The sequence below is a fragment of the Panicum virgatum genome, chromosome 8K (assembly GCF_016808335.1).
Source record: "Panicum virgatum strain AP13 chromosome 8K, P.virgatum_v5, whole genome shotgun sequence".
In the NCBI taxonomy this organism is placed as follows: domain Eukaryota; kingdom Viridiplantae; phylum Streptophyta; class Magnoliopsida; order Poales; family Poaceae; genus Panicum; species Panicum virgatum.
The window spans coordinates 51643461-51665604 of NC_053143.1; the positions used below are offsets into that span (position 1 = coordinate 51643461).

Here is a 22144-nt window from a genome sequence, read left to right on the forward strand (position 1 = left end):
CACAAATGCTATCTTGACCCGAAAAGGGGAATAGAGTTCTACGCCGTGATCAGACCTGGAACAGGTGTTGGGGAATTTTGTTTACTAGGAAAACTGTATCCAAACTACCAAAAAGCACACCTATAGTAGACGTTGTGAAATAATTAGTTCCTATCAAATGGTCGAAGATATAGACATTGATTGGATAACTGTTTAAGATTAAACCTCACGGCTTGAACCATCTGAGATATGGGCATATATATCTCTATGGTTCCCAACACATACGAAAATAGCTAGAGAACATCTGTCAGTCCAATATTTAAGAACCCTTAGTTTGTCACACTATAAGTCCAATTATTCCCATCCTCTTTAATCTCGCCTCCGACTGTCGATACCCCACTAGGTCGCACAATTGTTCGGATGTAATTTTCTATCCTTTTCTGTGGGTTCAGCCTGAGACTCAGCTCTCGATCACAGGTAGAAACGTGTTGCACCTCTTTCTCCTCTTAATTAAATACGTGCTCAGTCACGTTCGCAAAAAAAACTGCAGTGCTGTATCCGCATAACTCGATTATACGCGCCTTGCAGCGAAACGCCAATATTGGACTGCCCTGCAGGATCGCCCTCCATGGATACAATGTATGAATTATTTGGAGCATGATCTCCAATATTGCAACTGTACATATGTCTTGACCACATTTCTGCAGGTTTAGGTAAAGTCAATTAAGGGAAATGTACCTACAAAGCTGATCAAATCTTCCCATGCAGTGTGAAAATAAAACAAACCTTCGACATCTAATAGGGTCCACAGACTTTTTCTGCCAGTTGCAAATGAACTAGCAGCCGAAGCACTTTTTGTTATGCTAAAAAATTGAGCCAAACTGATATAGAGAAGATAACAGTGGTTTATGGACAATTAGACCTATTTATAATGTGCATTACAATGTTAAATCTCAAATTTCACATTTTTGCTGGGTCTAACCCCTCAAACAAAATCTGTGAATAATGGAACCATAAGATTTGCTGAGCAGCAGGGCTACCGTGCACCAAGGAGGATGGCTGCAGTCATGGACCATGAGATTTGGCTTATCTTTTTTGGCAAACTAGATAAAAGAATATAGATGCTATTGCAAGGTCAACAAATGATATTATTATCTTATTAAATGCATCACTGCTAAGTGCTAATACAATAAACAAGCATCACGAAGCGATAGATGACATTTTTTTTAAAAAATAAGCCAATGGGCATGGTCCTGCCACCTAGTAGATCACTTCTAATGCTTATTACATGCTCTGATGTTTTTACTAGTTTATTAGTAATTATTTTTTTACTAATGCTTGTTTATATCTGCAAGCTGCTTAGTCAAATGAGTTTGGTCCATATTGCTTTGTTAGCGTTTGCATGCTTTAGCTTTGTTGATTAGTTTTTGTTCTTTCTAGCCTTAGCTTGCTTAGTTAAGATGATTCTTTTGTAGTGTTTAGTTCTAATCTATTTGGTGAGTCACTTAATCGGTCTTTTGTTAAAACTTTGCTTCTGCTTGGCTCTAAGCTTTGCTAATTCATTGCTGAATCATTGCATGCTCCGTTAAGTGAAATCTTTTGTGGTATCTTTGGTTCGAGTTGTTTGTTTCTCGATTGCTTCTGCTTTGTGTCAAGCTTTCAGCATTTGGGTTATTCTTCACTTTTGCTTTGCGTGGAGCTAGCATCATGCATGGCTGGATCCGGCTGCGATAGATGCTTGTTTGGCATCGATCCCTAGTTTTTGCACAAGTGGAACCGATCGATAAGTTGACTGAGATCATGATGCAGCAAGTAAGCATGATCCGTCATTAATGTGGCTATTGTTTCCAATATCCCACCATGCATGCATTACCATATTGTGTCAATTAGTGCTTATAGTATATCATCGAGTTGCAATTGCTGCATGTGGCATCGATCTGAGTCGAAGATATACTAGAGGTTTTTCTCTACATGCAGAGCCAGAAGCGCATAATTATCTCAACTCGATCTGCCCGGTGTGATTAGACAAGAGCACGGGAATAGAACTCTGGAAGAACGCCGCCATAGCAGAAGGAACCACACTAGAGAGAGCCGCAGGAAACATGGCCTACAAACTCTTGGGTATGACTACTGATCAATGTTCACCTAAATGGCAAACCCTAAACGGTCGGTGTGGGACTGTGTAGCGTGTAAACATGTATATATGCTTCAAGATAACAATAATAATGAAAAGTTAAAAATTTAAATAATTTGAAGTAAGAATGACTGTCGGAGAGTTTTGCATCCACTTTTAATGAATTAAAATTGTACCCTAAACGGCATGCTACTCGCTCATTTAGAACGTGTTGTGTAGCCCGTTTAGCCCCTGTACACACCGTGAAACCCATGTAATATACCTTTTAATGTGTAATATGCCGTTTATGGCCTAAACTGCATGCCTATTCATCGAGTAACGCTTACGCGCCATGTACACGGCCGTGTGGGCGAATACTGCTACCCATGCGTCTCAGAAAAGAGAGCAAAGAAGTTGGTTCCCTTTGTGAGTGAAAACAAAGGAACTGGGACTAACGTGTTCGTCAATACCGCAACTTATTAGCAGTATCTAATAGGTCTCAAGGATGCAACGCAAGAGAAGCAACGTTTGCTTGGACAAGTTTGGAATGAATTTGAGGAAGTGGTCCGACTGTCGAGCAAATGACACACACGGTCACACACACATATCGGCAAGTGTACACATATTGTTTCAAAATATAATTTTGTGCGCTTCGCCTTCCTTCTTAAAAAAAATAAGTGTGCTGCCACTGGGCAGCCGTGTATGTCAAACTGACACGGTGCAGCCTGAACTGTGTATTTATCTCTACCAGGGGCTTCAACAAATTAAACTGACGATACGTTTAGAGAGTATCCCTGTCGGCACTAATGGAGGGCCGTGCTGGGCTTCTTTGAGAGCTGGCATGGGTAGATATTGTGCGTCATTGCCTGCCATTATTGAGAGCTAGGCAAACACAGAAGGCACTCTGGTCCGGCATCGATGAGTTGTTCTCTAGCTATCTCTAGTATTATTTGGTGCAAGTGCGTGTCTTATTAAGCTTTCATGTGGCTGGACTCACCCTGAACCACAAACGCATCAAAGATCTGGAAACCTCAAGCATCAAAGGTCAGGAAACATCATGGCACCAACCTTGGGGGGTGCCAACAATTTCCTGTAGGAGAAAAGAAAGGAAAGGAGCGAATGAAAATTAAGAAAATAAGAACCAATAATTAAGACCTCTATATTAATTTAAATGAAGTAAGACGTCTAATTTTGGTCGAGATGTGCATGGGGATCTGACATTGATCAGGCCTAATTTAAGGAAATTTTTGAAGACTCTTGGTATATTGATCAGGCTCTGGTCGCCTACTCTGGTCCTTCATATGTTGATCAGGCTCTTGAATCTTGTTAGGTACCCTATCTTAACATTGGGATTTGTCTGCACTGACCTAGAAGCAGGTGCCCTCAACGTTGGCGTTGCATGTGGGATGTGTCTGCATTGACTTATTAGGACAAGTTGCCAAGTGTTCTTACATTTCTGTCCATGCAAAGCCATAAGATTATTTTTGTTCATGCAAGTGTCTTTTATGGTTTTTCTGCCCGTTAGTTGCCAAGGCATGTGCCATTTATTGCATCTTCCTACGATTGGCAGCATAGACGTGCATGCCGTAATTTTGTACTAGAACAATTAAAGAGATCTCCAAGCTTTCCATTGACTGTGGATGCACTGCTGAAGAAAGATTAAGGAAACCATCCGTCATGTTCCTGGCCACCTATATATGCAAGGTACAGCGCCCACCAGTCCGCTGACATTATATATTAGGACCATTCAAAGAAAAAACAAGTTCGGCTCCATCAGAAACAGGTACTCATTCAGTATCATTCCCATAGGAACAGTACACTTTTCTATGTTCCAAATGGAAGCAGGGATAGGATCTGGATTGGTGCAGATCCAGATATATATTAATTCTGCTGAACATTATTGTACTTTGCATTTTAACGCCTTTGCATTGGTGGGTGTGGGGGAGTATTTTGCCACTTATATGATAAAGTCAAAAGATTATTTGATGGGCACAACATGATGCCACATGTGTAATTGAATGTCCAATAATGCCAGATTTTTTGCACTAAACACCTGAACAAGCAGTCAAAGACAGAAAGAGCACCACTTCCAGGTCTTATTCGGCCTCTTTCAATACATGCATACATGAACAAGCTTGACAGGCTGTATCATTTTATTTCATTGAAGCATTATCACAATCAGCATGTTATAATGCTAGGTATAATAACTGTGGTGGTTAATAGGTTCTGCATTAGTTTCTATAGTAAGCCGCGGATCGCAATCGCACGCACGATGAATAGACTCCCGGTCAAGCTGCCAGAGACGGAGAACAACCATTGCTGGCAGGCGGCAGCGACACATAATTGGTAATCCTCAGGGCACTCTCAGCTGGTTGTAAGCATGACGAGGCGAATTGCCATCACAGCCAGCCGTGTAGGCCAAAATTAATCACCTTTCCATTTGCTGCTCCCATTAGTTCATCTTCCATGCTGAATTCATGGTTGGGCTGGTTGTTCATCTGCTTGGCTTTCCTGCGATCTGGAACCCCGAATTACTAGTTATTTTTTAAGCTTACACAGTACAACTCGGACACTCATAATGTACATATACTCAACCGCCTATAAACACACGTACGCAAACTCTACCCGGCCCTATGATGAGCATCTTCGAAGACTGAGCTAGCAAATCATCAAGATTGACGAAGTCACACAGGTGCCTCACTGTCGATGAGAACATCACCTACCACTAAAAGCACAACACCGATAAATCCTAGAATATTCACTCCCACGGGGAGTCGAACCCAAGACCTGAGGTGCTACTGAGGCTCTTTTAACCACCAGGCTACAAACCCTTTTGCGAATTACCAGTCAAATTGATCGATCCCTTTGTTAAACTACTAGAAGGTTGATCCATTATCTTTCAAATGTACTTTGTTATACAGTGCAGAAATGTCATCCGATCCAAATGAAAGGTTTTTTCATGGAAATTCTTCCATGGTGTCGTCAATTTAGCGTCCGCCTTCATACAGTGCCTGCTCCGATACCTGCAGACACAGTCTGTGGGGCTCCCACTTGTCATCTGCTCCGTGGCGCCCTTGCCCCTACATGACCTGCTCGCGTACCTGCTGGTGAACGTACTCGGCCTGGGGCTCGCCGGCGCGTCCACCGCAGTCTCGGCGACTCTGTGGGTGTCCTGCCTGATGCTGCTCGCCAAGGTGCTTCTCTCCGAGAAGTTCAGCGAGACGTGAGGGGGTTCTCCGCCGACGCCTTCAAGTACGTGCTACCCACCGTGAAGCTCGCCACGCCGTCAGCCATCATGGTCTAGTCAGTGTACTTCTTGCCAGTCACGTACAGTATCGTGTTCCTGGTTCGGTGTGGCTGTGTGCATGGCTGGGGAGACGTTTCGGCTGCAGCTTGGAGCTATGGGCATTCGAGCTCCTAGTGCTCATCGCCGGTTTGCTACCGAATCCCACCGTTGACACGCCGCTGATCGCCATGTGGTAAATCAAAATAATGTCTTTATATTAGTTGTACCATCAGTTTGATTCATCTTGAAATTAAACAAACTGATCATAACTTACATCCTGTAAAAAATGTGTACTGCAGCTCTAGCACGGAGGCGATTATCTGCATGATCTCAGTTGGGTTCAGTGCCGCGGTGAGGTGCGTAACGTGGCAGCTAAGCTAGATCAGTTTTGTCAAACACATTCATCTGAATTGTTTTTGCAGCTTCAGTTTCTCTCTACATACATTGTGCACGTTGTTTTTATACATGCAATGTGGGTGCTTGATAGATGCAATCAATGCATTGGTTGCAGCACACGGGTGGCGAACGAGATCGGTGCGGGGACCGTGGATAGGGCGAGGAACGCGGTATCTGTGACAATGAAGCTCTTGGTGTTCCTCGCCGTCGCCTTCGTACTGCTCCTGGGGTTCAGCCACAACCTGTGGGCGAGCCTCTTCAGCAGGAGCTCAACGATCCTGTCCTAGTTCGCGGCCATCATGCCGCTCATGATGATCTCCATTGTGCTTGACTCGGCGCAGGGCGTCCTCGTAGGCGTGTCGAGGGGCTGCGGGTGGCAGCAACTGGCGGCCATGACCAACCTGGTGGTGTTCTACTTGGTCGGCATGCCGCTGGCCATCCTCTTCACCTTCAAGCTCAAGTTCTATTCCAAGGTACGTACTCGTGTAAAACTAAGGTGGTGTCTCGATCTCTTGCCAACAATGTCCTAGCATAACCTTCTTGTAAATAATGTTGCTGGTCATCTTTTTCGTTCTCTCATCATGCAGGGTTTGTGGACGGGGCTGATTTGTGGGGTGACATGCCAAGCCTGCTCGTTGCTGGTGATCACCGTCCGCACGAAGTGGTCTAAGCTCCTGGAAATCATGCAGGAGGAGAAAGCCAACTACATCGCTTAGCACAAATGCTATCTTGACCCGTAAAGGGGAATGGAGTTCTACGCCGTGACCAGACCTGGAACAGGTGTTGGGGAATTTTGTTTACTAGGAAAACTGTATCCAAACTACCAAAAAGCACACCTATAGTAGACGTTGTGAAATAATTAGTTCCTATCAAATGGTCGAAGATATCGACATTGATTGGATAACTGTTTAAGATTAAACCTCACGGCTAGCTTGAACCATCTGAGATATGGGCATATATATCTCTATGGTTCCCAACACATACGAAAATAGCTAGAGAACATCTATCAGTCCAATATTTAAGAACCCTTAGTTTGTCACACTATAAGTCCAATTATTCCCATCCTCTTTAATCTCGCCTCCGACTGTCGATACCCCCCTAGGTCGCACAATTGTTCGGATGTAATTTTCTATCCTTTTCTGTGGGTTCAGCCTGAGACTCAGCTCTCGATCACAGGTAGAAATGTGTTGTATTTCTTTCTCCTCTTAATGAAATACGTGCTCAGTCACGTTCGCAAAAAAAAAAAACTGCAGTGCTGCATCCGCATTACTCGATTATACGCGTCTTGCAGCGAAACGCCAATATTGGACTGCCCTGCAGGATCGCCCTCTATGGATACAACGTATGAATTATTTGGAGCATGATCTCCAATATTAAATGCATCACTGCTAAGTGCTAATACAATAAACAAGCATCACCAAGCGATAGATGACATTTTTTTTAAAAAAAAGCCAATGGGCATGGTCCTGCCACCTAGTAGATCACTTCTAATGCTTAGTCCTTTTGCTTATTTCATGCTCTGATGTTTTTGCTAGTTTATTAGTAATTATTTTTTACTAATGCTTGTTTATATCTGCAAGCTGCTTAGTCAAATGAGTTTGGTCCATATTGCATTGTTAGTGTTTGCTTGCTTTAGCTTTGTTGATTAGTTTTTGTTCTTGCTAGCGTTAGCTTGCTTAGTTAAGATGATTCTTTTGTAGTGTTTAGTTCTAATCTTTTTGGTGAGTCACTTAATCGGTCTTTTGTTAAAACTTTGCTTCTGCTTGGCTCTAAGCTTTGCTAATTCATTGCTGAATCATTGCATGCTCCGTTAAATGAAATCTTTTATGGTATCTTAGGTTCGAGTTGTTTGTTTCTCGATTGCTTCCGCTTTGTGTCAAGCTTTCAGCATTTGGGTTATTCTTCACTTTTGCTTTGCGTGGAGCTAGCATCATGCATGGCTGGATCCGGCTGCGATAGATGCTTGCTTGGCATCGATCCCTAGTTTTTGCACAAGTGGAACCGATCGATAAGTTGACTGAGATCATGATGCAGCAAGTAAGCATGATCCGTCATTAATGTGGCCCTTGTTTCCAATATCCCACCATGCATGCAGTAGCATATTGTGTCAATTAGTGCTTATAGTATATCATCGAGTTGCAATTGCTGCATGTGGCATCGATCTGAGTCGAAGATATACTAGAGGTTTTTCTCTACATGCAGAGCCAGAAGCGCATAATTATCTCAACTCGATCTGCACGGTGTGATTAGACAAGAGCATGGGAATAGAACTCTGGAAGCGCCACCACAGCAGAAGGAACCACACTAGAGAGAGCCGCAGGAAACATGGTCTACAAACTCTTGGGTATGACTACCGATCAATGTTCACCTAAATGGCAAACACTAAACAGTCGGTGTGGGACTGTGTAGCGTGTAAACATGTATATATGCTTCAAGATAACAATAATAATGAAAAGTTAAAAATTTAAATAATTTGAAGTAAGAATGACTGTCGGAGAGTTTTGCACCCACTTTTAATGAATTAAAATTGTACCCTAAACGGCATGCTACTCGCTCATTTAGAACGTGTTGTGTAGCCCGTTTAGCCCCTGTACACACCGTGTAAACCGTGTAACCCATGTAATATATCTTTTACTGTGTAATATGCCGTTTATGGCCTAAACTACATGCCTAGTCATCGAGTAACGCTTACACGCCATTTACACGGCCGTGTGGGCGAATACTGCTACCCATGCGTCTCAGAAAAGAGAGCAAAGAAGTTGGTTCCCTTTGTGAGTGAAAACAAAGGAACTGGGACTAACGTGTTCGTCAGTACCGTAACTTATTAGCAGTATCTGATAGGTCTCAAGGATGCAACGCAAGAGAAGCAATGTTTGCTAGGACAAGTTTCGAATGAATTTGTGGAAGTGGTCCGACTGTCGAGCAAATGACACACACAGTCACACACACATATAGGCAAGTGTACACATATTGTTTGAAAATATAATTTTGTGCGCTTCGCCTTCCTTCTTAAAAAAAATAAGTGTGCGGCCACTGGGCAGCCGTGTATGTCAAACTGACACGGTGCAGCCTGAACTGTGTATTTACCTCCACCAGGGGCTTCAACAAATTAAACTGACGATACGTTTAGAGAGTATCCCTGTCGGCACTAATGGAGGGCCGTGCTGGGCTTCTTTGAGAGCTGGCATGGGTAGATATTGTGCGTCATTGCCTGTCATTATTGAGAGCTAGGCAAACACAGATGGCACTTTGGTCCGGCATGGATGAGTTGTTCTCTAGCTATCTCTAGTATTATTTGGTGCAAGTGCGTGTCTTATTAAGCTTTCATGTGGCTGGACTCACCCTGAACCACAAACGCATCAAAGATCTGGAAACCTCAAGCATCAAAGGTCAGGAAACATCATGGCACCAACCTTGGGGGGTGCCATCAATTTCTTGTAGGAGAAAAGAAAGGAAAGGAGAGAATGAAAATTAAGAAAATAAGAACCAATAATTAAGACCTCTATATTAATTTAAATGAAGTAAGACGTCTAACTTTGGTCGAGATGTGCATGGGGATCTGACATTGATCAGGCCTAATTTAAGGAAATTTTTGAAGACTCTTGGTATATTGATCAGGCTCTGGTCGCCTACTCTGGTCCTTCGTATATTGATCAGGCTCTTGAATCTTGTTAGGTACCCTATCTTAACATTGGGATTTGTCTGCACTGACCTAGAAGCAGGTGCTCTCAACGTTGGCGTTGCATGTGGGATGTGTCCGCATTGACTTATTAGGACAAGGTGCCAAGTGTTCTTACATTTCTGTCCATGCAAAGCCATAAGATTATTTTTGTTCATGCAAGTGTCTTTTATGGTTTTTCTGCCCGTTAGTTGCCAAGGCATGTGCCATTTATTGCATCTTCCTAGGATTGGCAGCATAGACGTGCATGCCATAATTTTGTACTAGAACAATTAAAGAGATCTACGAGCTTTCCATTGACTGCGGATGCATTGCTGATGAAAGATTAAGGAAACCATCCGTCATGTTCCTGGCCACCTATATATGCAAGGTACAGCGCCCACCAGTCCGCTGCCATTATATATTAGGACCATTCAAAGAAAAAACAAGTTTGGCTCCATCAGAAACAGGTACTCATTCAGTATCATTCCCATAGGAACAGTACACTTTTCTATGTTCCAAATGGAAGCAGGGGTAGGATCTGGATTGGTGCTGATCCAGATATATATTAATTCAGTTGAACATTATTGTTCTTTGCGTTTTAGCGCTTTTGCATTGGTGTGTGTGGGGGAGTATTTTGCCGCTTATATGATAAGGCCAAAAGATTATTTGATGGGCACAACATGATGCCACATGTGTAATTGAATGTCCAATAATGCCAGATGTTTTGCACTAAACACCTGAACAAGCAGTCAAAGACAGAAAGAGCACCACTTCCAGGTCTTATTCGGCCTCTTTCAATACATGCATACATGAACAAGCTTGGCAGGCGGTATCATTTTATTTCATTGAAGCATTATCAGAATCAGCATGTTATAATGCTAGGTATAATAACTGTGGTGGTTAATAGGTTCTCCATTAGTTTCTATAGTAAGCCGCAGATCGCAATCGCGCGCACGATGAATAGACTCCCGGTCAAGCTGCCAGAGACGGAGAACAACCATTGCTGGTAGGCGGCAGCGACACATAATTGGTAATCCTCAGGGCACTCTCAGCTGGTTGTAAGCTTGACGAGGCGAATTGCCAAACACAGCCAGCCATGTAGGCCAAAATTAATCACCTTTCCATTTGCTGCTCCCATTAGTTCGTCTTCCATGCTGAATTCATGGTTGGGCTGGCTGTTCATCTGCTTGGCTTTCCTGCGATCTGGAACCCCAAATTACCAGTTATTTTTTTAAGATTATACAGTACAACTTGGACACTCCTAATGTACGTATACTCAACAGCCTATAAACACACATACGCAAACTCTACCCGGTCCTATGATGAGCATCTTCGAAGACTAAGCTGGCAAATCATCAAGATTGACGAAGTCACACAGGTGCCTCACTGTCGATGAGAACATGGCCTACCACTAAAAGCACAACACCGATAAACCCTAGAATATTCACTCCCACGGGGAGTCGAACCCAAGAGCTGAGGTGCTACTGAGAGGCTCTTGTAACCACCAGGCTACAAACCCTTTCGCGAATTACCAGTCAAATTGTTCGATCCCTTTGTTAAACTACTAGCAGGTTGATCCATTATCTTTCAAATGTACTTTGTTATACATTGCAGAAATGTCATCCGATCCAAATGAAAGGTTTTTTTATGGAAATTCTTCCATGGTGTCGTCAATTTAGCGTCCGCCTTCATATAGTGCCTACTCCGATACCTACAGACATAGTCTGTGGTGCTCCCACTCGTCATCTACTCCGTGGCGCCCTTTCCCCTCCACGACCTGCTCGCGTACCTGCTGGTGAACGTACTCGGCCTTGGGCTCGCCGCTGCGTCCACCGCAGTCTCGACGACTCTGTGGGTGTCCGGCCTGATCCTGCTCGCGTACGTGCTTCTCTCCGAGAAGTTCAGCGAGACGTGGAGGGGGTTCTCCGCCGACACCTTCAAGTACATGCTACCCACCGTGAAGCTCGCCACACCGTCAGCCATCATGGTCTGGTCGGTGTACTTCGTGCCAGTCACGTACAGTATCGTGTTCCTAGTTCGGTGTGGCTGTGTGCATGACTGGGGAGACGTTTTGGCTGCAGCTTGGAGCTATGGGCATTCGAGCTCCTGGTGCTCATCGCCGGTTTGCTACCGAATCCCACCGTTGACATGCCGCTGATCGCCATGTGGTAAATTGTCACACCCTGAAATTTTTGAATTTCAGGATGTGATTAAAATTAAAAATAAAACAACAATTTTCTCATAGTTTTTCAAATTTTCCAACATTTATTTTCTTTACAGGGAATTTAGTACAAGAAAATAAATATTGGTTGTTTTTCCAAATTAAATAGGGTCTTTTTGTTTGTGTTGCATTCATGCTGCAGTGTATTGTCTATTTGTTTGGGTTTCAATTTGCATTTGAATTCCTTGAATTCGAATTTTAATTGAATGTGTTTGTTCTTCTCAAGAAAATGCCAAATCTTTTCCGTTTCCCTAACTCGTTTTCAGCCCGGCCCAATCCCTCTTCTCTTTTTCTTTTTCTTCCCGTGGCCCAGGAAACCTCACGCCGGCCCGTTTACCTTCTACCTTCCCGGCCCAACCCGCTTCAGCCTCCTCTCCTGCAGCACATCGACAAGCGGGGCCCGCTTGTCGGGGTCGTCCCCGAGCTCGGGACGAGCTCGGACTCTTGCAGAGTCCGGCTGGCACGCGTCCTTCCTTGGCCCGCACGGCAAGGCGGCCATGCAGCCCCTATAAATAGCGCCCGTGACACCCCCCCCCGCTGGACCCCTTGGAAGCCGCAGCCGCCGCTCTCTCCCGCAAACCCTAGCGCCGCCGCCATTAGAGCTCCGCCCGAGCTCAGACGCGACGAGGAGCCGCCGCTCCGCCACCTCCCCTCGATGCCCGAGAAGTCCCGGAGATCCGTCACAGGGTGAGCAATGTCGCGTTCCCTTTTTTCCCCTCTCTCTCATGTTCCCACGCCACCCCAATCGCTCGCCGGAGCGAGTGCCCGCGCGCCGCCGCGGTGCGCCCCGCTTCGATCACCGTAGCCCTGTACCGATGCCCTAGATGAGTTCGTCATCTCCTCCGCTCGCTCCCAGTCCAAACGGCGTTCGGTTTCGTGCCCGGACAGCCGGGATTGGCCTACGCCGGCGAACTCGCCGCCGCCTGACCCCGTCGCCGGCGTCCCAGCGCCGCCCCTTCGGCCGATCCAATCCGAGCCGCCCGATCTGAGATCGACGGTCCAGATCCAATCTAGCCCGAGCCAAACCAGCCATTTACCGGTTAACAGAGGAACTTTTGCAAAAGAGCCCCTCAGTTTTCTTGAAATCAACCCTCGGTCCAATCTAGTTCAAAAATAATAGCGAAAAGGTCCTTTCTTTTCTGTTTTAACCCCTGAGTTTTTCCAAAATAGAACCCGCCGTCCCTAGTCCTTTGTTTTTCAGTCTAGCCCTCAAGGTTATGGTTTAATTTTGTTTTAGTCCTCAATTTCTTTACCCAGAGCTCCTGTTATTTCAAAACATTTACAAATAAGCCCCTGAAATCCTGTTTTAGCCATAACTTCTTCGTTTTAGCTCCGTTTTTATCGATTCTTGCGCTCACGTGATCCTTGTGACATGTGCAATAGCTTTATTGCCTTGTTATCCTTTGTGAGCACACTTTACTGTGCCTCGCAAATACTTTTTGCTAGCCATTTGTGTCCGTAGTTAATCGCGACTAGATCCCAGAAGCACCGTTTAGTCTATAGAATCGTCGTTTTAGTTCCGTTTTCCGCGTTTCTTGCGCTCTCGTAACCGTAGTAGCAAGCCCTATCCTTTAGTGCGTTCTTTTAAAGCCTTTCTTTGTTTTGGTGTATTGTTCTTAGATGTATCTTTTTGATTGTTTTGTATGGTTGCTCGTTGATCGCCTCGAGTAGAAGGATCGCCATTCAAAGATGTAAGATCAAGAATTGCAAGTGAGCAAAAGCTGAAGAGCAGTCTAGAGCAGTAAGAGTAGCTTTTTGTTGGAGAAAGGCAAGTGACCCTAACCATCTTTCTATCTATGCTTATTTACAAGAGTACTTGATTTAATTGGAACATGGAGAACCACCCAAGAAAACCGTACAACCACAATACTATATGGCTCTGGTATAGGCTTAGTAATTAGATGAATTATATGTTTGTGTTGTGGAGCGGGTGAAGGAAGCTATGTCTTCTGAGGGACCGCAACGGCAGGGACCAACACATACATATAGGGATTCTTTATAAAGGCCTCATAGCGTCCCTATGCAATCACACCTCGGAAGTGTGGTATTGTGCCTAGCTAGCACATATGCGTGGTTGGGTTCAAAGTTCTTCGGAACTTTTACGCGAATTGTGGTGAAAGTGTACAACCTCTGCAGAGTTAAAACTAACCGGTTAGCCGTGCTCACGGTCAAGAGCGGCTTGGACCCTCACATGATTAATAAACTTAAAGATGGATATAAATCACATTCTGGTTATTTCTTGTGGCCTTGCTGAGTACCAACCATAAGTGTACTCACCCTTGCTTACTGCTGCTCAGAAGGAGAAGGTGTATAAAGATTTTGAAGATGATGCTGAGTTCTAGGCGTACGCAACCCCCAGTCGATTGCTTGTGAAGTTTGAAGTCTCCGTTTCCAGGATAAGCTGTATAACTCTAATAGTCTTTTAATTGTTTTAGTTTCTCTTTTTCGTGATACTGTTACTGATTATTCACTTATAATGTCTCTATATGTATGAAACTTGATCCTGGCATACATATAGTTATGAATTCGGTTTTGTTCTTAAAACCGGGTGTGACATAAATGAAAATAATGTCTTTATATTAGTTGTACCATCAGATTGATTCATCTCGAAATGAAACAAACTGATCATAACTTACATCCTGTAAAAAATGTGTACTGCAGCTCTAGCACGGAGGCGATTATCTGCATGATCTCAGTTGGGTTCAGTGATGCGGTGAGGTGCTTAACGTGGCAGCTAAGCTAGATCAGTTTTATCAGACACATTCATCTGAATTGTTTTTGCAGCTTCAGTTTCTCTCTGCATACATTGTGCACGTTGTTTTTATACATGCAATGTGGGTGCTTGATAGATGCAATCATTGCATTGGTTGCAGCACACGGGTGGCGAACGAGATCGGTGCGGGGAACGTGGACAGGGCGAGGAACGCGGTATCTGTGACAATGAAGCTCTCGGTGTTCCTCGCCATCTCCTTCGTGCTGCTCCTAGGGTTCGGCCACAACCTGTGGGCGAGCCTCTTCAGCAGGAGCTCAACAATCGTGTCCGAGTTGGCGGCCATCACGCCGCTCATGATGATCTCCATTGTGCTTGACTCGGCGCAGGGCGTCCTCGCAGGCGTGTCGAGGGGCTGCGGGTGGCAGCAACTGGCGGCCATGACCAACCTGGTGATGTTCTACTTGGTCGGCATGCCGCTGGCCATCCTCTTCACCTTCAAGCTCAAGTTCTATTCCAAGGTACGTACTCGTGTAAAACTAAGGTGGTGTCTCGATCTCTTGCCAACAATGTCCCAGCATAATCTTCTTGTAAATAATGTTGCTGGTCATCTTTTTCGTTCTCACATCATGCAGGGTTTGTGGGCGGGGCTGATTTGTGGGGTGACATGCCAAGCCTGCTCCTTGGTGGTGATCACCGTCCGCACCAAGTGGTCTAAGCTCGTGGAAATCATGCAGGAGGAGAAAGCCAACTACGTCGCTTAGCACAAATGCAATCTTGACCCGAAAAGGGGAATGGAGTTCTACGCCGTGATCAGACCTGGAACAGGTGTTGGGGAATTTTGTTTACTAGGAAAACTGTATCCAAACTACCAAAAAGCACACCTATAGTAGACGTTGTGAAATAATTAGTTCCTATCAAATGGTCGAAGATATCGACATTGATTGGATAACTGTTTAAGATTAAACCTCACGGCTTGAACCATCTGAGATATGGGCATATATATCTCTATGGTTCCCAACACATACGAAAATAGCTAGAGAACATCTATCAGTCCAATATTTAAGAACCCTTAGTTTGTCACACTATAAGTCCAATTATTCCCATCCTCTTTAATCTCGCCTCCGACTGTCGATACCCCCCTAGGTCGCACAATTGTTCGGATGTAATTTTCTATCCTTTTCTGTGGGTTCAGCCTGAGACTCAGCTCTCGATCACAGGTAGAAATGTGTTGTTCCTCTTTCTTCTCTTAATGAAATACGTGCTCAGTCATGTTCGCAAAAAAAACTGCAGTGATGTATCCGCATAACTCGATTATACGCGTCTTGCAGCGAAACGCCAATATTGGACTGCCCTGCAGGATCGCCCTCCATGGATACAATGTATGAATTATTTGGAGCATGATCTCCAATATTGCAACTGTACATATTTCTTGACCACATTTCTGCAGGTTTAGGTAAAGTCAATTAAGGGAAATGTACCTACAAAGCTGATCAAATCTTCCCATGCAGTGTGAAAATAAAACAAACCTTCGACATCTAATAGGGTCCACAGACTTTTTCTGCCAGTTGCAAATGAACTAGCAGCCGAAGCACTTTTTGTTATGCTAAAAAATTGAGCCAAACTGATATAGAGAAGATAACAGTGGTTTATGGACAATTAGACCTATTTATAATGTGCATTACAATGTTAAATCTCAAATTTCACATTTTTGCTGGGTCTAACCCCTCAAACAAAATCTGTGAATAATGGAACCATAAGATTTGCTGAGCAGCAGGGCTACCGTGCACCAAGGAGGATGGCTGCAGTCATGGACCATGAGATTTGGCTTATCTTTTTTGGCAAACTAGATAAAAGAATATAGATGCTATTGCAAGGTCAACAAATGATATTATTATCTTATTAAATGCATCACTGCTAAGTGCTAATACAGTAAACAAGCATCACGAAGCAATAGATGACATTTTTTTAAAAAAATAAGCCAATGGGCATGGTCCTGCCACCTAGTAGATCACTTCTAATGCTTAGTTCTGCTTATTTCATGCTCTGATGTTTTTACTAGTTTATTAGTAATTATTTTTTACTAATGCTTGTTTATATCTGCAAGCTGCTTAGTCAAATGAGTTGGGTCCATATTGCTTTGTTAGCGTTTGCATGCTTTAGCTTTGTTGATTAGTTTTTGTTCTTGCTAGCCTTAGCTTGCTTAGTTAAGATGATTCTTTTGTAGTGTTTAGTTCTAATCTTTTTGGTGAGTCACTTAATCGGTCTTTTGTTAAAACTTTGCTTCTGCTTGGCTCTAAGCTTTGCTAATTCATTGCTGAATCATTGCATGCTCCGTTAAGTGAAATCTTTTGTGGTATCTTTGGTTCGAGTTGTTTGTTTCTCGATTGCTTCCGCTTTGTGTCAAGCTTTCAGCATTTGGGTTATTCTTCACTTTTGCTTTGCGTGGAGCTAGAATCATGCATGGCTGGATCCGGCTGCGATAGATGCTTGCTTGGCATCGATCCCTAGTTTTTGCACAAGTGGAACCGATCGATAAGTTGACTGAGATCATGATGCAGCAAGTAAGCATGATCCGTCATTAATGTGGCCCTTGTTTCCAATATCCCACCATGCATGCAGTAGCATATTGTGTCAATTAGTGCTTATAGTATATCATCGAGTTGCAATTGCTGCATGTGGCATCGATCTGAGTCGAAGATATACTAGAGGTTTTTCTCTACATGCAGAGCCAGAAGCGCATAATTATCTCAACTCGATCTGCCCGGTGTGATTAGACAAGAGCACGGGAATAGAACTCTGGAAGCGCCGCCACAGCAGAAGGAACCACACTAGAGAGAGCCGCAGGAAACATGGTCTACAAACTCTTGGGTATGACTACCGATCAATGTTCACCTAAATGGCAAACACTAAACAGTCGGTGTGGGACTGTGTATCGTGTAAACATGTATATATGCTTCAAGATAACAATAATAATGAAAAGTTAAAAATTTAAATAATTTGAAGTAAGAATGACTGTCGGAGAGTTTTGCACCCACTTTTAATGAATTAAAATTGTACCCTAAACGGCATGCTACTCGCTCATTTAGAACGTGTTGTGTAGCCCGTTTAGCCCCTGTACACACCGTGTAACCCATGTAATATACCTTTTAATGTGTAATATGCCGTTTATGGCCTAAACTGCATGCCTATTCATCGAGTAACGCTTACGCGCCATGTACACGGCCGTGTGGGCGAATACTGCTACCCATCGTCTCAGAAAAGAGAGCAAAGAAGTTGGTTCCCTTTGTGAGTGAAAACAAAGGAACTGGGACTAATGTGTTCGTCAATACCGCAACTTATTAGCAGTATCTGATAGGTGTGAAGGATGCAACGCAAGAGAAGCAACGTTTGCTAGGACAAGTTTGGAATGAATTTGAGGAAGTGGTCCGACTGTCGAGCAAATGAGACACACGGTCACACACACATATAGGCAAGTGTACACATATTGTTTGAAAATATAATTTTGTGCGCTTCGCCTTCCTTCTTAAAAAAATAAGTGTGCTGCCACTGGGCAGCCGTGTATGTCAAACTGACACGGTGCAGCCTGAACTGTGTATTTACCTCTACCAGGGGCTTCAACAAATTAAACTGACGATACGTTTAGAGAGTATCCCTGTCGGCACTAATGGAGGGCCGTGCTGGGCTTCTTTGAGAGCTGGCATGGGTAGATATTGTGCGTCATTGCCTGCCATTATTTAGAGCTAGGCAAACACAGAAGGCACTCTGGTCCGGCATCGATGAGTTGTTCTCTAGCTATCTCTAGTATTATTTGGTGCAAGTGCGTGTCTTATTAAGCTTTCATGTGGCTGGACTCACCCTGAACCACAAACGCATCAAAGATCTGGAAACCTCAAGCATCAAAGGTCAGGAAACAACATGGCACCAACCTTGGGGGGTGCCAACAATTTCCTGTAGGAGAAAAGAAAGGAAAGGAGAGAATGAAAATTAAGAAAATAAGAACCAATAATTAAGACCTCTATATTAATTTAAATGAAGTAAGACGTCTAATTTTGGTCGGGATGTGCATGGGGATCTGACATTGATCAGGCCTAATTTAAGGAAATTTTTGAAGACTCTTGGTATATTGATCAGGCTCTGGTCGCCTACTCTGGTCCTTCGTATATTGAACTGGCTCTTGAATCTTGTTTGGTACCCTATCTTAACATTGGGATTTGCCTGCACTGACCTAGAAGCAGGTGCCCTCAACGTTGGCGTTGCATGTGGGATGTGTCCGCATTGACTTATTAGGACAAGGTGCCAAGTGTTCTTACATTTCTGTCCATGCAAAGCCATAAGATTATTTTTGTTCATGCAAGTGTCTTTTATGGTTTTTCTGCTCGTTAGTTGCCAAGGCATGTGCCATTTATTGCATCTTCCTAGGATTGGCAGCATAGACGTGCATGCCGTAATTTTGTACTAGAACAATTAAAGAGATCTCCGAGCTTTCCATTGACTGTGGATACACTGCTGAAGAAAGATTAAGGAAACCATCCGTCATGTTCCTGGCCAACTATATATGCAAGGTACAGCGCCCACCAGTCCGCTGACATTATATATTAGGACCATTCAAAGAAAAAACAAGTTCGGCTCCATCAGAAACAGGTGCTCATTCAGCATCATTCCCATAGGAACAGTACACTTTTCTATGTTCGAAATGGAAGCAGGGGTAGGATCTGGATTGGTGCAGATCCAGATATATATTAACTCAGTTGAACATTATTGTACTTTGCGTTTTAACGCCTTTGCATTGGTGGGTGTGGGGGAGTATTTTGCCACTTATATGATAAGGTCAAAAGATTATTTGATGGGTACAACATGAGGCCACATGTGTAATTGAATGTCCAATAATGCCAGATTTTTTGCACTAAACACCTGAACAAGCAGTCAAAGACAGAAAGAGCACCACTTCCAGGTCTTATTCGGCCTCTTTCAATACATGCATACATGAACAAGCTTGGCAGGCGGTATCATTTTATTTCATTGAAGCATTATCACAATCAGCATGTTATAATGCTATAATAACTGTGGCGGTTAATAGGTTCTCCATTAGTTTCTATAGTAAGCCGCGGATCGCAATCACACACACGATGAATAGACTCCCGGTCAAGCTGCCAGAGACGGAGAACAACCATTGCTGGCAGGCGGCAGCGACACATAATTGGTAATCCTCAGGGCACTCTCAGCTGGTTGTAAGCTTGACGGGGTGAATTGCCAAACACGGCCAGCCGTGTAGGCCAAAATTAATCACCTTTCCATTTGCTGCTCCCATTAGTTTATCTTCCATGCTGAATTCATGGTTGGGCTGGCTGTTCAACTGCTCGGCTTTCCTGCGATTTGGAACCCCGAATTACCAGTTTTTTTTTTAAGATTACACAGTACAACTCGGACACTTATAATGTACGTATACTCAACCGCCTATAAACACACGTACGTAAACTCTACTCAGCCCTATGATGAGCATCTTCGAAGACTGAGCTGGCAAATCATCAAGATTGATGAAGTCATACAGGTGCCTCACTGTCAATGAGAACATCATCTACCACTGAAAGTACAACACCGTTAAATCCTAGAATATTCACTCCCACGGGAGTCAAACCCAAGACTTGAGGTGCTACTAAGGCTCTTGTAACCACCGGCTACAAACCCTTTCGTGAATTACCAGTCAAATTGATCGATCCCTTTGTTAAATTACTAGCAGGTTGATCCATTATCTTTCAAATGTACTTTGTTATACAGTACAGAAATGTCATCCGATCCAAATGAAAGGTTTTTTATGGCAATTTTTCCATGGCGTCATCAATTTAGCGTCCGCCTTCATATAGTGCCTGCTTCGATACCTGCAGACACAGTCTGTGGTGCTCCCACTCGTCATCTGCTCCGTGGCGCCCTTCTCCGTGGCGCCCTTCCCCCTCGACGTCCTGCTCGCATACCTACTGGTGAACGTACTCGGCCTGGGGCTCGCCGGCGCACCCACCACGGTCTCGGCGACTCTGTGGGTGTCCTTCCTGATGCTACTCGCCTACGTGCTTCTCTCCAAGAAGTTTAGCGAGATGTGGAGGGGGTTCTCCGCCGACGCCTTCAAGTACGTGCTCCCCGCCGTGAAGCGCGCCACGCCGTCAGCCATCATGGTCTGGTCAGTGTACTTCTTGCCAGTCACATACAGTATCGTGTTCCTAGTTCGATGTCGCTGTGTGCATGACTGGGGAGACGTTTCGGCTGCAGCTTGGAGCTATGGGTGTTCGAGCTCCTGGTGCTCATCGCCGGTTTGCTACCGAATCCCACCGTTAACACGCCGCTGATCGCCATGTGGTAAATGAAAATAATGTCTTTATATTAGTTGTACCATCAGTTTGATTCATCTTGAAATTAAACAAACTGATCATAACTTACATCCTGTAAAAAATGTGTACAGCAGCTCTAGCACAGAAGCGATTATCTGCATGATCTCAGTTGGGTTCAGTGCCACGGTGAGGTGCGTAACGTGGCAGCTAAGCTAGATCAGTTTTGTCAGACGCATTTCATCTGAATTGTTTTTGCAGCTTCAGTTTCTCTCTACATACATTGTGCACGTTGTTTTTATACATGCAATGTGGGTGCTTGATAGATGCAATCATTGCATTGGTTGCAGCACACGGGTGGCGAACAAGATCGGTGCGGGGAACGTGGACAGGGCGAGGAACCTGTGACAAAGAAGATGGAAAAGTGTAGTCCCGAATGCAGCTGTTGTCGCCTGCACTGATTGGCCTCCACATCGCCTCACCGCCTCTTCGACAGCGTCGAGTCGCCCCTGCCGGAACGTAATCGCCGGTTCGCCTCCGTCCAGTCGCTGCCGACGAGGTCACCTCTGCAGGGTCGACGGTGAGAGGTTGGGCGTCGCTTGAAGCCGGGAGATTGCAATGGGGATGAGAGGTTAGGTTTTGGATTCAGAGTGATTAGTGGAAATAGGGAGGAGTGTTTTGTGCGAGTGATATACGGGGATGATTGGTGCGCTGCCTGATAACTTTCAAATCCCTGACATGCCCCACTTGCGAGAATAACTTTCCATTTTGAAAGGAATACTGACATTTTTACTGGTACATGTTGTATGTTTACAGGGTTTTATTACCGAAATGAATGGTTCACGGGTGTCAGTGTGATAAGAACCGTCGTCTCCGCTGGGTCTTAATTTCGACGAGTCTTAATAACTGACACTTTTACTCGTACGGGTGGTGTATTTACATGGTTTTACTACCGTAGTGAACGGTCCACGGGTGTCAATTCAATACGAACCGTCGTCTCCATCGGGTAAAATAAACATGACCAAAGAGTAATTTTACAATTGTGAAAGGTGGCGTCGTTTACGGTTGCGGTGCTATATTTACTCCTGCGGTATGTTCATTTTACTATCGCGGTGCAGGTGGGCTGTCTTTTACTACGAGTTGTGATTTTACGATCGTTTACGATTGCGGGAATGTGTTTATGGTTTGACGCGTTAAATACTCAACGTGCTGGGAGGTGTATTTACATGGTTTTACTACTGTAATGAACGGTTTACGGGTGTCAATTCAATACGAAACGTCGTCTCCGTCGGGTAAAACAAATATGACCCAAGAGTAATTTTACAATTGTGAAAGGTGGCGTCGTTTACGGTTGCGGTGCTATATTTACTCTTGCGGTATGTTTGTTTTACTATCGCGATACTGGTGGGATGCCTTTTCATACGGGTTGTAATTTTACAATCGTTTACAAACGTAATT

At 44.3% G+C, this 22144-nt stretch overlaps 1 protein-coding gene and 2 pseudogenes across 1 annotated transcript; all 3 read left to right on the plus strand.

The window, feature by feature from the left end:
* Positions 1–2444: 2444 nt before the first annotated feature.
* LOC120645940 lies at positions 2445–6490 on the plus strand (annotated as a pseudogene).
* Positions 6491–6520: 30 nt separating this feature from the next.
* On the plus strand, positions 6521–15130 carry LOC120645941 (annotated as a pseudogene).
* A 2451-nt stretch (positions 15131–17581) lies between these two features.
* LOC120645942 (protein DETOXIFICATION 19-like) lies at positions 17582–21094 on the plus strand. The gene is made up of 5 exons (XM_039922642.1): positions 17582–17641; positions 20252–20541; positions 20631–20717; positions 20821–20880; positions 21037–21094. Exons 1-5 carry the CDS (start codon positions 17582–17584, stop codon positions 21092–21094), a joined length of 555 nt encoding a protein of 184 aa, XP_039778576.1.
* The last annotated feature ends 1050 nt before the right edge of the window (positions 21095–22144 follow it).

Excerpts from the sequence above, each read along its gene's own strand:
- LOC120645942 (XM_039922642.1), top strand. The coding sequence starts at position 17,582 with ATGTACACGGCCGTGTGGGCGAATACTGCTACCCATCGTCTCAGAAAA. Across the intron at positions 17,642-20,251 it reads TCAGAAAAGAGAGCAAAGAA|ACACAGTCTGTGGTGCTCCC; the intron begins GTTGGTTCCCTT and ends CGATACCTGCAG. Across the intron at positions 20,881-21,036 it reads GGGTTCAGTGCCACGGTGAG|CACACGGGTGGCGAACAAGA; the intron begins GTGCGTAACGTG and ends CATTGGTTGCAG.